The following is a 15,870-nucleotide window of genomic DNA, read 5'->3' as shown; positions in this document are numbered from 1 at the left end:
GTTCATGTTCTAGTTATTGATAAGCGGCTGTATTTACTGTATATCTGTCATTCAGATGTAAACACACCTCTGATACCCCTCCCACACCAGCACAGTTACTGGGGTCAGACTTGCTTCGGGGGTCAGCCCTCCTCCTTCATGACCTGGGCTGGACGTGGGTCTGAGTCCACCTGGCTCTGGTAAACTGGTGTTAACTTCAATTATATCAACAATTAAACATCATCTAAACACATGTTCAGTAAACCTGTATCATGCACACATCCAGGTGTCTGAAAGGTGTATAAGGTGTTTTATCCAGGAAGTCAGTTTTGTGAGGGAGCAGACAGTCCTTTCTGTCTCCACTGATGAGTGACTCTTCATATTATATGACGAAGACATAAACTGACAGAATAAACCAGACCAAGTCATGCCACTGGCTCTGTGAGGCTGTACTGGTGCCCAGTGCTAACATCAATATGCTCACAATGACAATTAGCATGGAAAGATGAAAAGGCGAAGAAGATCACCAGGGCTATTACAGTTCATCCTGAGAGTGAACCACAGTTCATCACAATCTGTTCAATAGTTGTTGACATATTTCAGTCTGGGCCAAAGCAGTGGACCGGCATGTCCAACAATAAGAGGATTCAGTCTTTGTTGATCATGGTCTTGAATCAGGTGGTCTTGACTGGAGGCCTGTGTGTACTCTCATTGTTTTGCTTTGGAATTGAAATGTTGTTTTTCTTTATTTTCTTTGTTGGTGTTTTAAAATGTTAGAAACTCCTTAACATGTCACCCACAGAGCTCCTCTTACCTGGTTGAGACTCTCATTTTGAAAGTGAGCCCACCAGGTGTGTGTGAGAAGTGAAAGATGTAAGAACTACAAGAGATGAAGTACAAAAATTTAGGAAAGGTTTAGAGTGGGTGACATCACAGGTCATGTGACACACTCTGACCTGCACCCATTATAATCCCAGAAGAGGACTGAGAAAAGCATTAAACTGTGATCATTTAAAAACTGTACAAGATGTCAGAAAGCTGAAAGTCATGTGACGAGTTTAAAGCTTAGATGAAGGCCAAAAGATGTGACTTGATTTGTGGATACAGATTGATACTGTGCAAGTCTTCAGTCACTGCAGTGAACATATATGTACTGTGTGTATATTAAACACAAAGAGCTTACTCAGATGTTAGCCCCTGCCTCAGTATGTTCATCAGGTGGAGTCAGTCAGTTTCAGGACCCGTGGGAAGTTTTGGGTGAAGTTACACGTTTCTGTGCATCTTGATCTCAGTTCACACCTGGGGTGTATCCATGTGTCACTCCAAGTGTGTTCACATGTGCACCAGAATCCTGGTTCACAGTCCACTGTAGAGTTCACATGGAACATGCAGCACAGAACTGGGATACTCTGGGAAATGACGGGTCTGTAGTTTGTTAGTGGACAGAGGGTAAAAACCTGAAGTCATGCTGAGACCACAACAGTCAGCCGGAGTCTTAACAGAAAAACTCTGTACATGCAAGCAGCAGTAATATATCTGTGTGTTAGTTTGTCAGCAGGGTTACACAAAAACTGATTTACACCAGACTTTGTGAAGGGACGTTTTTTTTTTTTACTTCACATTGTGAGACAGAACATTTTTGACCTTTTCGTCAGTTTCTCAGGAAATAATGTATGGATATCAATGTAAACAATCAGACATATTAGTGTTTACAGTTTGGTGCAGATCCAGATAATAATCTGGATCTGGTGGAAGAAAATGTTTGGCCTTGATGGATGTATGAGTTCTACTGAGAGCCATTTAACTTACTCATTTGATTTATGTTATATTAATTCTTTGAGCCTGTCACTGTGTGTGTGACATGTTGTCATTGTGTATTAAGGGCTGATGTTTCTGATGTGTGTGTGTTGTCTGGCTGGGTCAGTTCAGGTGTGCTGTTTGCATCTCACTAACAGTAATTTTCAAACACACACACACACACACACTCAGCTCGACAACTCCTTTGACATGGTGCATTTGGTTTGTGTTGCATTAGCTGGACCTGTTCAGAACCCAGTGTAACTGGAGCAGCCATGTTAGTGGGTGTGGCACACAGCCTGAGGTAGCTCTAGCTCCATGTTTTAAAACATGTGTGGAGCGAATCTTTAAAAGGTTTGTTCATATTCAGGGATGAAATGTTTCAGTCTCACTTTATTGGAGATGTGTAGTTTTTATGCTTTTCATGTAACCACAGTTTTAACATGTGAATGTTTCACTGTGAATCAGTCTGTCTCTACACTGTTTGTGACTAGATCAGTTTAATACTGTTGTGTTCTGTTGGACTCTTCAGACGTGGACTCTGTATCAGTGGAAGTGGTCTGGTCTGGACTACAGTGGTGGATTTAACAGATGTGTGTGCACACTGATGTTAAAGGGTTGTTTTTCATCATTGAGGAACTGGTTGTGAACAGGAAGTGTTTCTGTCTGTCTGTGTTCTGTGTGTTGTTCTGTTTATTGTCCCGTGTGTTGTTTTGTTTGTTGTACCGTGTGTTGTTCCACGCGTTGTTCTGTTTGTTGTTCCACGTGTTATTCTGTCTGTTGTTGTATGTTGTTGTGTATTGTATTGTGTGTTGCACTCTGTGTTGTCCTGTGTGTTGTTCTGTGTGTTGTTCCGTGTGTTGTTCTGTTTATTGTTCCGTGTGTTGTTCTATGTGTTGTTCTGTTTATTGTTCTGTGTGTTGTTCTGTTTATTGTTCTGTTTATTGTTCCATGTGTTGTTCTGTTTATTGTTCTGTGTGTTGTTCTATGTGTTGTTCTGTTTATTGTTCCATGAGTTGCTCTGTTTATTGTTCTGTTTATTGTTCTATGTGTTGTTCCGTGTGTTGTTCTGTCTGTTGTTCTGTGTCTTGTTCTGGTTGTTGTGTTTGTTGTTCAGTGTGTTGTTCCTTGTGTTATTGTATGTTGTTGTGTCTCGTACTGTCTGTTGTATTGTACTTTGTGTTGCTGTGTGTTGTATTGTGTGTGTTGCTGTGTATTGTACTTTGCGTTGCTGTGTGTTGTGTTGCTGTGTGTTGTATTGTGTGTTATATTGTGTGTTGTATTGTGTCTTGCTGTGCTGCCTGGAGTGACTCCTCACTGTTGCCCTAAATATTGTTACATCATTGTGCATCAACACAAACTGATGGAGATGAAACAGTCGTCAGGAAGGAGAAGATGTCTGTTATTGAGCCACTGAGCGGTCGAGTGAAGTGAGGAAGGAGGAAGATGAGAGAGAGGATGGAGGGATGTATGAATGATGGATGGATAAACAGAAGTAGATTCAGTGGCAGAGAGGGTTTTGAGAAAGCAGGAAGGATGATGAAGGAAAGGGGGAGGAGAGCGCGGCTGGTAGGGTGGGTTGAGTTGCTAGGGGAGAGTATGTCAGACTGCTGCTGAGAGCCAGGCCTGCTATTGGAAGCTACTTGCTTAGCAGGAGCAAGGCGGAAGAGGAGAGAGAGAAGTAGCTAATGAGTATTGTAGGCTGGTTGCTGAGACAGCACTGGGTTTATTTATAGAGTGCTGGCCAGCCAGCCCTTAGATACCAACAGCGAATCAGCTGACAGAGAAAGAGGGGGCCCCAACCAATGGCAGCGCAAGAAGGGGGATGCCAGATTGAGGAAGTGCTGTGAGTGCCTCTCAGTCTCTTAAAGAGACGGTGCAGATTTCTCAGTACTAGGCAGATATTCTCCCTCTCCAGCAGTGTCATGTCTGTAAGCAGGCCAGGACCCAGAGCACCACAACAGTCCCAGTGACAGTGATTGGATTACTCTCTCTACCTCATCACACAACAGAACAAAGTACACACATGCAGTTCAACACAGAGGTTCAAAGCTGTTCTCAAACACAGCCTCATTTAGCCACAGCTCTGTTTAAAATCTGAGGGAGCCATTAAAAAAAACGATATAGAGCACAGAGCAGGAGACCTGACTGTATGGAAGATAATAATGGTGAGGAACCTATAATTATAAAGTTATTCTTACATGTTCACTCAGAGTGTCTGCCCTGAATTATGTTATAGTGACATAAAAATAGACATCATCATTTTGCAGCCCTGAACTCTCTCTTTCTTTGACACGTATAGAGATCAGCAGCTCTGCATTACTGACTGGGTTTTCCCTCCATATGTAAATCTGAGATTGTCCATCTAATGGCCTTTTCCCACAGGCCCAGTATAACCTGCCTTAGTGTTCTTGGTGTCACGGCCAGTCCAGGCTGGATTTCCCAACCAAACTGTGTAGAGAAAACAGCATTTCAAAGCCTTTCTGTGGTCAGCTCTCAGTGCTTCAGTATATATGTTTTAGAGTTAAGTTCTTATTTCCATCTGATTGAATTGAGCATCTTCTCGGTTTTCTGATGTGCTCTTCTCCTTCTCCTGTTACTGCTGCAGTGCAAACTGTATTTCCTGCTGCTGCTTCACAATAAAACCTTTAAACACAGATGTACAGTGAATTTAGACTTTAAAGATTTAATAGATTATAGATTTTATATTTTATATTGTTTAGATTTTATATTGTGTTGACGCTTCTGCCTTTTGCTGGTTGGTGATGTTTGCTACCTGTTTTACATTAATAGGTCAAACTGTTTTTCACAATGTGGATTCTTGTTGCTGATGTTGCGTTCACACAAACTCCATCATTCTGTTGTTTTAAAGTAAATATTGATATGCTTGACTGTCACGATAGTATGTTTAGTGATACTATATCGATTCTCAAAACAATGTATCCATTTTTAAAGAACAGTTTACATGCAAAGATTTGTGATAGACAGTGGTTCATTTTGTGTTGTGTTTAAACTGTGTAGGGTCATTCCCCGGCTGCATCAGCAGCTTCTCCTGAGCTTAAGCAGGTGGACAGACACCCTGACATGATCCTGGAAGAGACCTTCATAAACTTATTAAATATATAAAAATATAAATTATTTTCCCCCTCCATGATGCGGAGATGACTCTTTGACTCTTTCAGCTTCATCCTTATCAACTCTTCTTCATCCTCAGTCTCTGAGATCTTTGTGTTGATTTTTCTCTAAATGTCTGAGTGTTGTTTATAAGTCAAAGTGTCTCTGACCCAGAACCTCCAGTCTGGTTTCACTAACTGACTCCAGTTAGCTTCTGTTCATGTCATTAGTCGATAAGTTCACACACAGTTTCCAGCCACACTGTGAATGTTTGAACAAGAACAACACAATGATTTGTGTTATTAGTTACAATAGATTGTGTTTGTTTATTATTGTAACTTAGATGATCTGATCATATTTTAAGACATTAGATAAATGGAAATAACTCTAAAGGGTTCACTGACTTGTTCTTGCCACAGTAAATATTATACATCAGTCTATATTTTAAAGCTGCTGACAGTCTCTTATCAGATTAAATGAACCATTCAGACACAAACTATTTGACAGTGAGTTTGATATTTCCACACAGCTGAAAAACCAAAGACCAACTGATGCTGCTCACTGACACATTTATATATGTACAGACTCCTGTGCCGACCACCGTCTGAAGCTTTTGTTGTGTGTCCGGCAGGGTTTGCTCAGCCCAGTGTTGGCCCACATTAGCAGCTGATCACTAAAGCACTGAAGAAGTTGTGGGTAGAGAGCTGTCTAATTGGTTTTTCATACAGACCTTTGCACCTTTTTTTTCTTCCACGTGCAAAACGCCACAAGTCGATAAGACCAAAGCAAAATAAAACAGTTCAAATTTTTTTATTAAATGATAAAGGCTATATCCCAGGTATATGACTGTTGAATTAGATAGTGGCTAGCTTGTTCTGTAACAGGCAGAGTGTAGGTTCATGTTGGTAGCCAGGTGGTTTCCTTTGTGGTGCATTCAAGTGCAACTTTTAACAGATAGAAATTTGACCTGAGGTTCACCTTTACAGAGTTCACCGCTGCAAGATGAACCAGTAGTAGGGCCGTTTGATTATGGCAAAAATCATAATCACGATTATTTTGATCAATATTGAGATCACAATTACGATGCATTTATTGAACTTGAACTGGGTCTTTTTAACAGTGGACTTACTTGAACTTTAATTACAATTCAACGTAAAAACAAAAAAAGAATTAAAATGAGATAAATAAATAAGATAATACATAATATCTAAAAAAAACTAAATGAGATAAGGAAACACACCTGATCTCCTAAGTGACAAAGGGGCGGGATACTGACATCAAATGTGAGACAGAGCAGCAAAGAGAAGAAAAAGAATGAACCCGCAGGCATCAGTTTACAGGTTCTGACCTTTTTGATCTCAGTAGAAAGAAACAACTCAATCCACCAAAGTTAAAGTGATGAGCAGCAAGGAGCAGGTTTCAGGCCTGAAGTTAAGTCACTGTTTAAAAGAGTGAGACCAAACACACACGTGTCTGTTATGATGCTGAGCTGCTTCTATCCTGTTTCAGCTACAGCTGGTCGGGGTTGTGTTGTGTGTTTGATTAATTGTTATTGTCGCATGTGTGTAACTGAAGTATAAAGTGTATTGTTTGAAGTGTTGTGTATGTTCAGGACACAGTGACTGATGTCATCACTGAGTTTCATCAGGTTTGCTCTAAGACAACTTGAGTTATGGGCAAAGTCCTGCTAAGCCCCGCCCTTTGATGTCAATAAATCTTTCATGTCAATAAATGAAAGTGGACAGTAAAGTTGTATTTTATTCTGTTAGTTGAGTCATAATAACTAACCACTACTTCAGTATGACATAGTTGGTCACTATAAGGTTATCACAGAATGTGTTTAAACTGCTTGGGTGTTTTCTGGGACTTGGTAAAGACGGTCCTGTTGCTCTTGTTGGATATGTGTGGTACAGGTGGTACAGTATGTGTGTCTGTTCTGGAGACTGATGATCAATGACTGTGGTGTGATGGAGGCGTGGTCTCTGATAGAACAGCAGGAGCTGTGTTGGACCAAAGATGGAGGCAGAGGAATGGATTAAAATGTTGGAGTTTCCCTCTCTGATCATCTCTCTCTCTCTCTCTCTCTCTCTCGCTCTCTCTCTCTCCCTCTTCAGGTGTAAGCAGCTCAGGATGTCCGCCCACCTCCTCCTCCTCCTCCTCCTCCTCCTCCTCCTCCTCCACTGCCCAGGGCTTCTCCCTCGCTGAGCCAGCCATGACCAGCCAGCACACACATACACACCCCACCTTCAGCTCCATCCACTCCATGGCCGAGCAGCAGCAGGTAAGACACACACACACACACATTCATTGATGCCACAAATGTCTCGTCCCACGAGAAAAAGTACAGTTTAACAGTAAAATAGTGTAAAAACAAGACAACACACACAAGTATAAATCTACAGGTAAAGCCACGCCCACTGTGACAAGGTGAACTTTCACTGTCTATGAAAAGTCAGTGTCTGTGTACACACTATATACATGAATATCAGTTCATCCTTATCCACCGTTAAAGGAGCTATATGTAAGATTTTGCTATCGCAACATAGCTAACATTAGCATTAGCCACTGTTGAAGAAGCGTTGTGAGTTCAGCATCAAACTTCATTCTTTTACTCACCAACAGCTGTCTCCAGAGGTGGAAAAAAACACCAATGTTAACTCCTGTTTCTATTTGATTGGGTTTTGGGGTTGGTCTATTGGTGCTCAGTTTGTTGTTGGTTACCATGGTAATCATTGCCAACAGCAGTATGCAAATGCTCTACCCAAACCTCATCCCTCTACCTGAGGAGCTTCCAGTGCCACCAGCCTGCTGCTATACACCATCCACCTGGTGTGACCTCATCACACAGGTGAATATGACAGGAGTAATGTAGCAGGATTAGCTTGATTTCAGTCAAGAACAGAGCGAAGGAGCAGATGAAGGTGGTTCAGGAGACCCCACTGAACAAACACTGCTCATGTAATGTATCAGAGGAAGGACTCACAGCACAGGGAGGAGAGGCTTCAAATAGACTAACACTAAAAAATACTGGGACATGAGCACCATTCTATCTTTATTTATAAATATGATGATAGACAAAGAGACAGTGTTTAAGTTAGGCTAATGTCGACTCTAAATTTAACTACATACACGACACAAAATGATGTCTATATAGAAGCAGATTGTTACAAAGGGTTTTCATTCACCTTCACAGTGTGTTGTGTCTGTAGATGATGCAGATGTGTTGATACCCCCCATGCTATATGTTTGCCTGTATAATGTGGTACCTTTACTTCAATGTGGAGGTCTTCGTTTTAAAAACACAAACTTAAAGTGAGTTTGAATTGATCCACAGTTTCTTCTGTTTAAAAAGCATCAGTTATATCATCCTGGTGCATCAGACTGTCAGTCTTGTTAACATGTAAACCATCAGATTCGAGTCATGTGTGTGAGACATGTTGCTGTTCTCTGCAGGTGCTGTCTGATATGACCATACTCCAGCGGAGGATCCCCCCTAGTTTCAGAGACCCTGCCAGCGCCCCACTGAGGAAACTCTCTGTTGACCTCATCAAAACTTACAAGCACATCAATGAGGTATGACTGACACACACACACACACACACACACACACACACACACACACACTCAGGTTATCAGTGTATTTGCCTGTTTTCTGCATCTCATGTGATGTTCGAGGTCCCTGACATACTTGTGTGTCAGTGGGACCTCCACCCAGGGTTCATCAGGGAGGGTTTATTGTTGGGGGTTGGTGGCAGAGGTGTTCAGTACTGGGCCTGAGAGAGTCAGGTTTAAATGAGCTGAACTAAACTGTGTGTTTCCTCTCTTCACTTGTGGTTCTGTGTCACAATATTCTGGGGCCAGTTGCACAAAACAGTTAAGATTTCCCTCTAAGAATGCATTAAGATTTCCTTAAAATACAGAATACGAAATACAGTTGCACAAAACAAGGAATTACTTGACTGCGTTCATGGTGATAATTGGAAAAAAATGTTTTATGCCACATATACCACATCTGTGCAACACCTAAGTAATTCCCTCAGAGAAGGAGAAATAAAACCTTAAGGGTCATACTTAAGTAGAAAACTTAAGGTGTTTGTGCAACCGGACCCTGGAACTTAGATGTAATTGACTTAAAGGGACAGTTCATCTGTAACAGTGTCAACCTCATGATGTGTCTGTTGTTTGGACAGTAAAGTGACCACCTTCACCATGAGATCAGGTGACTCACTCAAGTGCCATGAATGTTTGTATTTAGTTAAAATAAAACGTGATTATTGTATTTGATTGTTGCTGCTAACAGTGTAAAGTGTACACAACACATCAGACAACTGGAGTTACTCTGAATCAGAGCAGGCTGTAGAGGTTAGTTACCATGGAGACAGGTATATGTACTGTACCTGTGCAGGTCCACTGGTGTGGACATGAGGAGACTCTGCTTTACACCAGGGACTAACAGCTGTAGTGATGACAGGTGTGTAAAAGTTACATTTAACACAAAATCCAGTGTCTGTTCAGAGGAGACGGACAAGAAGAAGAACGCAATCATGAAAGCAAGTTACACAAACAGACGATTTGATGATGAAGCAGAGCTGGACCCTGAGCTGTGTTGTCCTCCACAGGTGTACTATACTAAGAAGAAGCGGCGGGCCCAGCAGGTCCCTCCAGAGGACAGCAGCACCAAGAAGGAGAGAAAAGTCTACAACGACGGCTACGATGACGACAACTACGACTATATTGTGAAAAATGGAGAGAAGTGGCTGGACCGCTATGAGATAGACTCGCTGATCGGGAAGGGCTCGTTCGGACAGGTGAGGTCCACAGAGGAGACGTCAGGAGGAGAACTGAGTCCACGTTTAACTCTGGTCCTCACAGACGATCATGGTTCAGTGGTTTCAGATCCGGAACTGATGGATAGACCAAACAAACAGGCCCAGAGTCTGTCAATGAATTTAAAGGGACAGTTCAATATTTTGGAGATATATCTGCTCTGTTTCTGTGAGTGAGACGGTCAGGTCATCGTTAGCCTAGCTTAGCATAAAGGCAGGGAAAGCTAAATAATACCCTGACTGTCATGTTTAATCTGTGCATGAACATAAATGTAAAAAAAGGACAGTTTGTGTTAAAGACAGTTTCCTGTGTGTATTTAGGGAGGACTCTTTACAATTAGTCCTCATTAGCTTTAATCACAGCAGTTCTCCTCCATGTTACATGTTCTAAACATGACAAGACAAAGTCCTGCCAGCACCCTGATAGTCTGGGACATCAGAAAATGAAAAGCTCTCAGTGTGTGTGTCTGTCTGTGATGTCATGTTTAAGTGTGTTGGTGTGTGTTTGCAGGTGGTGAAGGCCTACGACCACCACGAGCAGGAATGGGTCGCCATTAAGATCATTAAGAACAAAAAGGCATTTCTAAACCAGGCACAGATCGAACTTCGCCTGCTGGAGCTCATGAACAAGCACGACACTGAGATGAAATATTACATAGGTAAGAAGAACGACACAAACACGCCTGGTACAGAGGTGTAACATGTTTCTGGTGTGTTGGGTGTGTTAGACTGTAGCCTCTGTGACTCCGTCGAGGCTGCAGACATGAAGCATCTGTGAGGTGTTGTTAGTCGTCTGTCACTGAGACACTTGTGTTTCTATAAATGTGTCAATCCACATGACTCTGACACAGTATCACTGACATCAAGACGCCAGGGTTTTTTTTTAACGCTGTAGGTCAGTTTTCTCCTCTGCAGCGCCTCCTGCAGGCAGACGCTCACATCACACTAACCTCATTCTTCATTTCACAATAACACAAAACTGCACAATAAAAACACAATAAAGATAAAAGCTGGCTTCCACGGTGATCCTGGCTACACAGGGAGTGGTACAGCTGTGTGAGTCTGATGGAGCAGATAGACTTTTACTAAACACCTCACAAGCCTGCTTCCTGTTTTGCACACGTCACTACAGTGAGTGTAAGTCCACTCGATGATTTTTAGTTTAGTTTTCAGCTACATCTCACAGTCTTCATCAGTTGTCATGGAGACGGCTCTGTTGTCATCACCATACTCAGCTCAAACGATGACAACTGATCCACTGATGAAGACTGTGAGGTGCTGTTGAAAGCTCCAGAAAAAGACAACAAGGCTTTGTTTTGTTTGATGTAGCTGGAGACAAGAACCAGAACCATGTATCAGACAGGTTGAGCTGGTCTGGGTCAGTACTGTCGGGTGACAGGCTCCTGTAGTGTGAACATTAATGACTCTGTACCTCATCTTTCATAAGAAGTTTGGTAAATGTCACTTACTGTACATCTGACAGGAAATGATTTGATTGTTCTCTGTTAACGCTCTTCCTTGTTTCCCATCTGTGTGTGTCTGTGTGTGTGTCTGTGTGTCTGTGTGTGTGTGTGTCGTTCTGTGTCTGTGCAGTCCACCTGAAGCGTCACTTTATGTTTAGGAACCATCTCTGTTTGGTGTTTGAGTTGTTGAGCTACAACCTGTACGACCTGCTGAGGAACACCAACTTCAGAGGAGTCTCCCTCAACCTCACTAGGAAATTTGCACAGCAGCTCTGTACAGGTACACAAACACACACACACACACACACACACACACACACACACACACACACACACTTTCATGTTCGGCTCGGCTCGTTGTGCAGGTCTGCCCCCAAGTGGCAAAAAGAAAAACTTTTGGCTGCAGGTTTAATACATCATCAGATCGTCGTCCAGTCATACAAATGATTTAATCATTTAATGATTAAAAGATTAAATCAGGACAATGCTGATGATAATACATTCAGATTCATTGCAGCTGGAATTTCAAGAAAACATTTATCATCTTAAAGTAGGCTAAATCTTTGATGTTCCAGTCACTGATCCAGTAACTGGTTTCCAGTTACAGTCCCAGTCCACACCACATATAACCAGTGCTGAAGCTGGTCCTGATAACAACAGTAGTAACAATGTCCTTTCTGTGCACAGCGTTATTATTCCTGGCCACTCCGGAGCTGTCAATCATCCACTGCGACCTGAAACCAGAGAACATCCTGCTGTGTAACCCCAAGAGATCCGCCATCAAGATAGTCGACTTTGGATCCTCCTGCCAGCTGGGACAGAGGGTGAGCCGGGTTCACACACACACACACACACACACACACACACACACACACACACACACACACACACACACCTTCCCAAAATGTCTGTTAAAGTGTACTCATCAGTTCATCATTAGGGTTTAGAAGCTAGATGAATGAGTGATGAATGAATGAATTAGTGGTGTAGTATTAGAAGGATAGAAGGAGCCTCTGTAGCAGCAGTGACTGAGTGAGGGTGAGTGAGTGAGTGGATGAAGCTGCTGCTCTGTGAGGAGAGCACAGTGCCTCACAGTGGACAGCAGCTGGAACAGCAGCTGGAACAGCAGCAGTCAGTGGACTTCATCTTAACTCTTAAAGATGACAAGATGCTCCACAGCAGCGACCGACCTCTGCTTTAGAGCTGCAACTAATGGTCGATTAATCCATCAACAGACATGTAATCAGTAACTATGTTGATTATTGATGAATCATTTTAGTATAAATCTTAAACATTTCCTGACAGACTTGATACTTTTTACTGTACATGACAGTGAACTGACTCTGACTCTGAATCACTTGAAACTAAACATCTGAAGATGTCAGAATATGTGAGAAAATAACAGTCAGATTAACTGAAGGTAGTGTCGAGTGTCTAACCTCCTCTCCACCTCCCCCCTGTCCTCCTCGCAGATCTACCAGTACATCCAGAGCAGGTTCTACCGCTCTCCGGAGGTCCTGCTGGGAATGCCGTATGACCTGGCCATCGACATGTGGTCTCTGGGATGCATCCTGGTGGAGATGCACACTGGAGAGCCTCTGTTCAGTGGCTCCAACGAGGTAACAGCAACTCCTCCATCAACAGAGCTGAGTGATGAGGCAGTGTCATCGTGGTTTAGGCTGTAGTTTGTTGTTGGTAGTTAGTTGTTAGTTATGTGTACAGGAAGTCAAGGCTAACATTGTGTGCTCATGAACAGCTCAAACATGAGCTATCATCTAAATACATCACAGCAGGGAGAGTAGAGCTGTTGAATATTAGACATTAATAACAATATTCAATATTTTCCTCGTTGGCTCTGCTCAGTGTCTTCTGGGCATGTGAGGAGTTTGTTCACATAACGAGTCTCATTAAGACTGATTACTGTCATTCAGGATTTTACAGTACTGCAGCATGTTGCCTCCTTAATCCAAATGTGATATTTAAACAATACAAAGACTCATTTTCTGTGTGTGTGTGTGTGTGTGTGTGTGTGTGTGTGTGTGCAGGTTGACCAGATGAATAAGATTGTGGAGGTCCTGGGGGTCCCCCCCAGCCACATGCTGGATGCAGCTCCTAAAGCCAGGAAGTATTTTGACAAACTGTCAGACGGTCTGTGGACAGTGAAGAAGAACAAGGACATCAAAAAGGTTTTCATTCAGCTCCATTCACACTTTCATTTACACGTCTGTCCTTCAGTCTAGCTGTGGTGGTTCATCCACTGACTGTCAACAACAGACACCACAGTAAATAAAACACTCACAGTGCGTCTGCTCCAGGCTGCTGCTCAAGGCCCCGGTGACAGTGAAAGTACCTGATTGAAAAGATGTTTACATGCTGACAAAGAAAAAGTTCAACAAAGACTCTGACTGAATTCAAAATGTAAATATTATTCTGCAGGCAAGACGAGAGTTGAACAATTGTCCAAAACCCAGTCGGCAGATTGTCAGGGCCTGTCTCAGTGTCTGAGAGTTAACCCAGTAAACCTCAGCACATGTTCACATGGTGTGACGACACTGTTGCTGTACAGGAAGTGCTTCAGTGCAGATGTGTGTCTGTGTTGGAGCAGTGAGTCTGTCACCACCTGTTTATCTACATGGAGGATCCTGAATTCATATTCTTCTGTGCTGAAATGTTTGTGTGTTTCCAGGAGTATAAGCCTCCAGCCACGCGGCGTCTCCATGAGATTTTGGGTGTGGAGACTGGGGGCCCCGGGGGCCGGAGGGCAGGGGAGCCAGGACACGCCCCCTGTGACTACCTGAAGTTTAAAGGTAAACCAACACTGCAGCAGTAGACACTAGACTGGTTGACCAAACATTATCAGATGATATTTATATTTATATAAATAAAAAATAAATAAATATATTTGTATTATATATTTGCCACAGTGATGAATACTATATAAATGATGAAATGTTCCTTTAATATCTGCATGAACTTTACACACAGATACAAAAACCAGTGTCCAACTTCCCCTTCAGTTAAACTACTGAAAACTCACAGACAGTTGGGAGGAATCAGCTGCACTGTGATGTCTGACATGGTGCATTCATCATAAAGGACATTTACACACACACTCTGAACACCTGTGTAAGCTGGCCTCTCCTGTAGAGGTAGACACTGAAGGCTCCGCCTCCTTCAGACAGCAGGTGTCCAGACAGGAAAGGAGATTATTCTGACTTTTTGACCACAGCCAATGTTCATTCACACAGAAGAACACGTGTCTCTGTCAGTGTTTGTTAAACTTTCTCCTCATCATCATGTTTGTCTTGTTCCAGACCTGATCCTGCGTATGTTGGACTATGACCCTAAAAGCCGCATCACGCCATTCTACGCCCTGCAGCACAATTTCTTCAAGAAGACGACAGATGAAGGAACCAACACCAGTTCATCTACATCCACCTCTCCTGCCATGGACCACTCCCATTCAACCTCCACTACTAGCTCTGTCTCTAGCTCTGGTAAAGCACACTCAGCCTGATCCACACACTCAGTCACTCCGTTCTCCTCCAGGAAAATGAGTTTAACATTATTCACTCACATTACCTCATGGAGGAGCTGAGGTGTCCCAGGTGGGGTGAGATGGGAGAACAGGGTGGTGTGTCTCCTGTAGGTGTCAGAAACAGACTCATTCTCCAGTGGAACAACAAACAGGTGAAGCTGGTGCTGGCTGAAAGCAGACTGTAGGCGGGTCAGGTTCCTCTTCACCTGAGGGGCCAGTCTGTAGTGTTGGTCCAGTCTTCATGTTGCTCATAGATCAGTCTCATGTTAGACTGTTTCACAAAAATAAAAACTCATTTTAAACCAAAAAAATTAAACACCTCAGGCCTAAGACCAATGTTACCATGGTAACAATCAATGACACCTGCACTGACCAGTACCACCCAACAACAAGAAACAGGAAAACAGGCTCTTAATTTGTGATTTTCTGACACTGTTATGGAGAGAGCAAAGAGAAGGGAAAGAGTTTTCGGGACTAAACAGATTTTTATTTTTATTGTTTCTCTCTTCACTAAATTTACAAAGTAAAGTCACTATGAATCAGAACTACAAGTACAGAGATCTTTTTCTTTGATCCAAAAAGTGAACCAACCAGCAGATTCAAAACCACAGTGAGAGATCAGATCAAGTTAGCTGTACTGTGAGTGTAATGATGGTGTGTTTTATCTCCAGGTGGCTCCAGTGGTTCTTCCAATGACAACCGCAACTACCGCTACAGTAACCGCTACTACAACTCTGCTGTTACACATTCAGACTATGAGATGACCAGCCCTCAGGTACACACCACACACACCACTGACCAGCTTCACTCACACACACACACACACACACACACACACAGAGTTAACGACCATCCACAGCCCTGATCTACAAACAGAACATTGATTATGATATTATCATTATTAATATTGTTATTATTTGTTTGTAATGTGTCTCTACACTGTTGGTGTAGCCTTCACAGACCCAATCATAGTAAGTGGCAAAATAAAAGAACCAGGACTTTGGGTTCAGTGTCAGTGACACATTTAGATCCAGGAACTAAAGCGGGTGGAAACCAGCAGAACCAGAGACAACAGATGATGTAGATGGTGTTGATGGTGTTCTGTTGGGGTTCTGTAAGTTCCTCCGTCAGAGAAGGACCCTGAATGTGTCTC

General features: G+C 42.7%; 1 protein-coding gene across 2 annotated transcripts in view; it reads left to right on the top strand.

Annotated features, from left to right (window-relative positions):
• The window catches only part of LOC111227913 (dual specificity tyrosine-phosphorylation-regulated kinase 1B-like), a 51,012-nt gene that overhangs the window by 33,381 nt on the left and 1,761 nt on the right, over positions 1-15,870 (top strand). For both annotated transcript variants that reach the window (XM_022753662.1, XM_022753661.1), the window contains exons 2-12: positions 7,005-7,171; positions 8,344-8,463; positions 9,510-9,698; positions 10,228-10,375; positions 11,310-11,459; positions 11,867-12,003; positions 12,652-12,798; positions 13,225-13,365; positions 13,866-13,986; positions 14,494-14,676; positions 15,389-15,492. In XM_022753662.1, the coding sequence (XP_022609383.1) occupies positions 7,103-7,171; positions 8,344-8,463; positions 9,510-9,698; positions 10,228-10,375; positions 11,310-11,459; positions 11,867-12,003; positions 12,652-12,798; positions 13,225-13,365; positions 13,866-13,986; positions 14,494-14,676; positions 15,389-15,492 (1,509 nt within the window). In that variant the 5' untranslated portion in view covers positions 7,005-7,102. The remainder of the gene's footprint in view (positions 1-7,004; positions 7,172-8,343; positions 8,464-9,509; positions 9,699-10,227; positions 10,376-11,309; positions 11,460-11,866; positions 12,004-12,651; positions 12,799-13,224; positions 13,366-13,865; positions 13,987-14,493; positions 14,677-15,388; positions 15,493-15,870) is intronic.

This window comes from Seriola dumerili, unplaced genomic scaffold (genome assembly GCF_002260705.1).
Source record: "Seriola dumerili isolate Sdu_G_001 unplaced genomic scaffold, Sdu_1.0 BDQW01000191.1, whole genome shotgun sequence".
Lineage (NCBI taxonomy): Eukaryota > Metazoa > Chordata > Actinopteri > Carangiformes > Carangidae > Seriola > Seriola dumerili.
The sequence above is the reverse complement of the archived record's forward strand: the minus strand, read 5'-3'. Positions and strand labels throughout refer to the sequence as shown.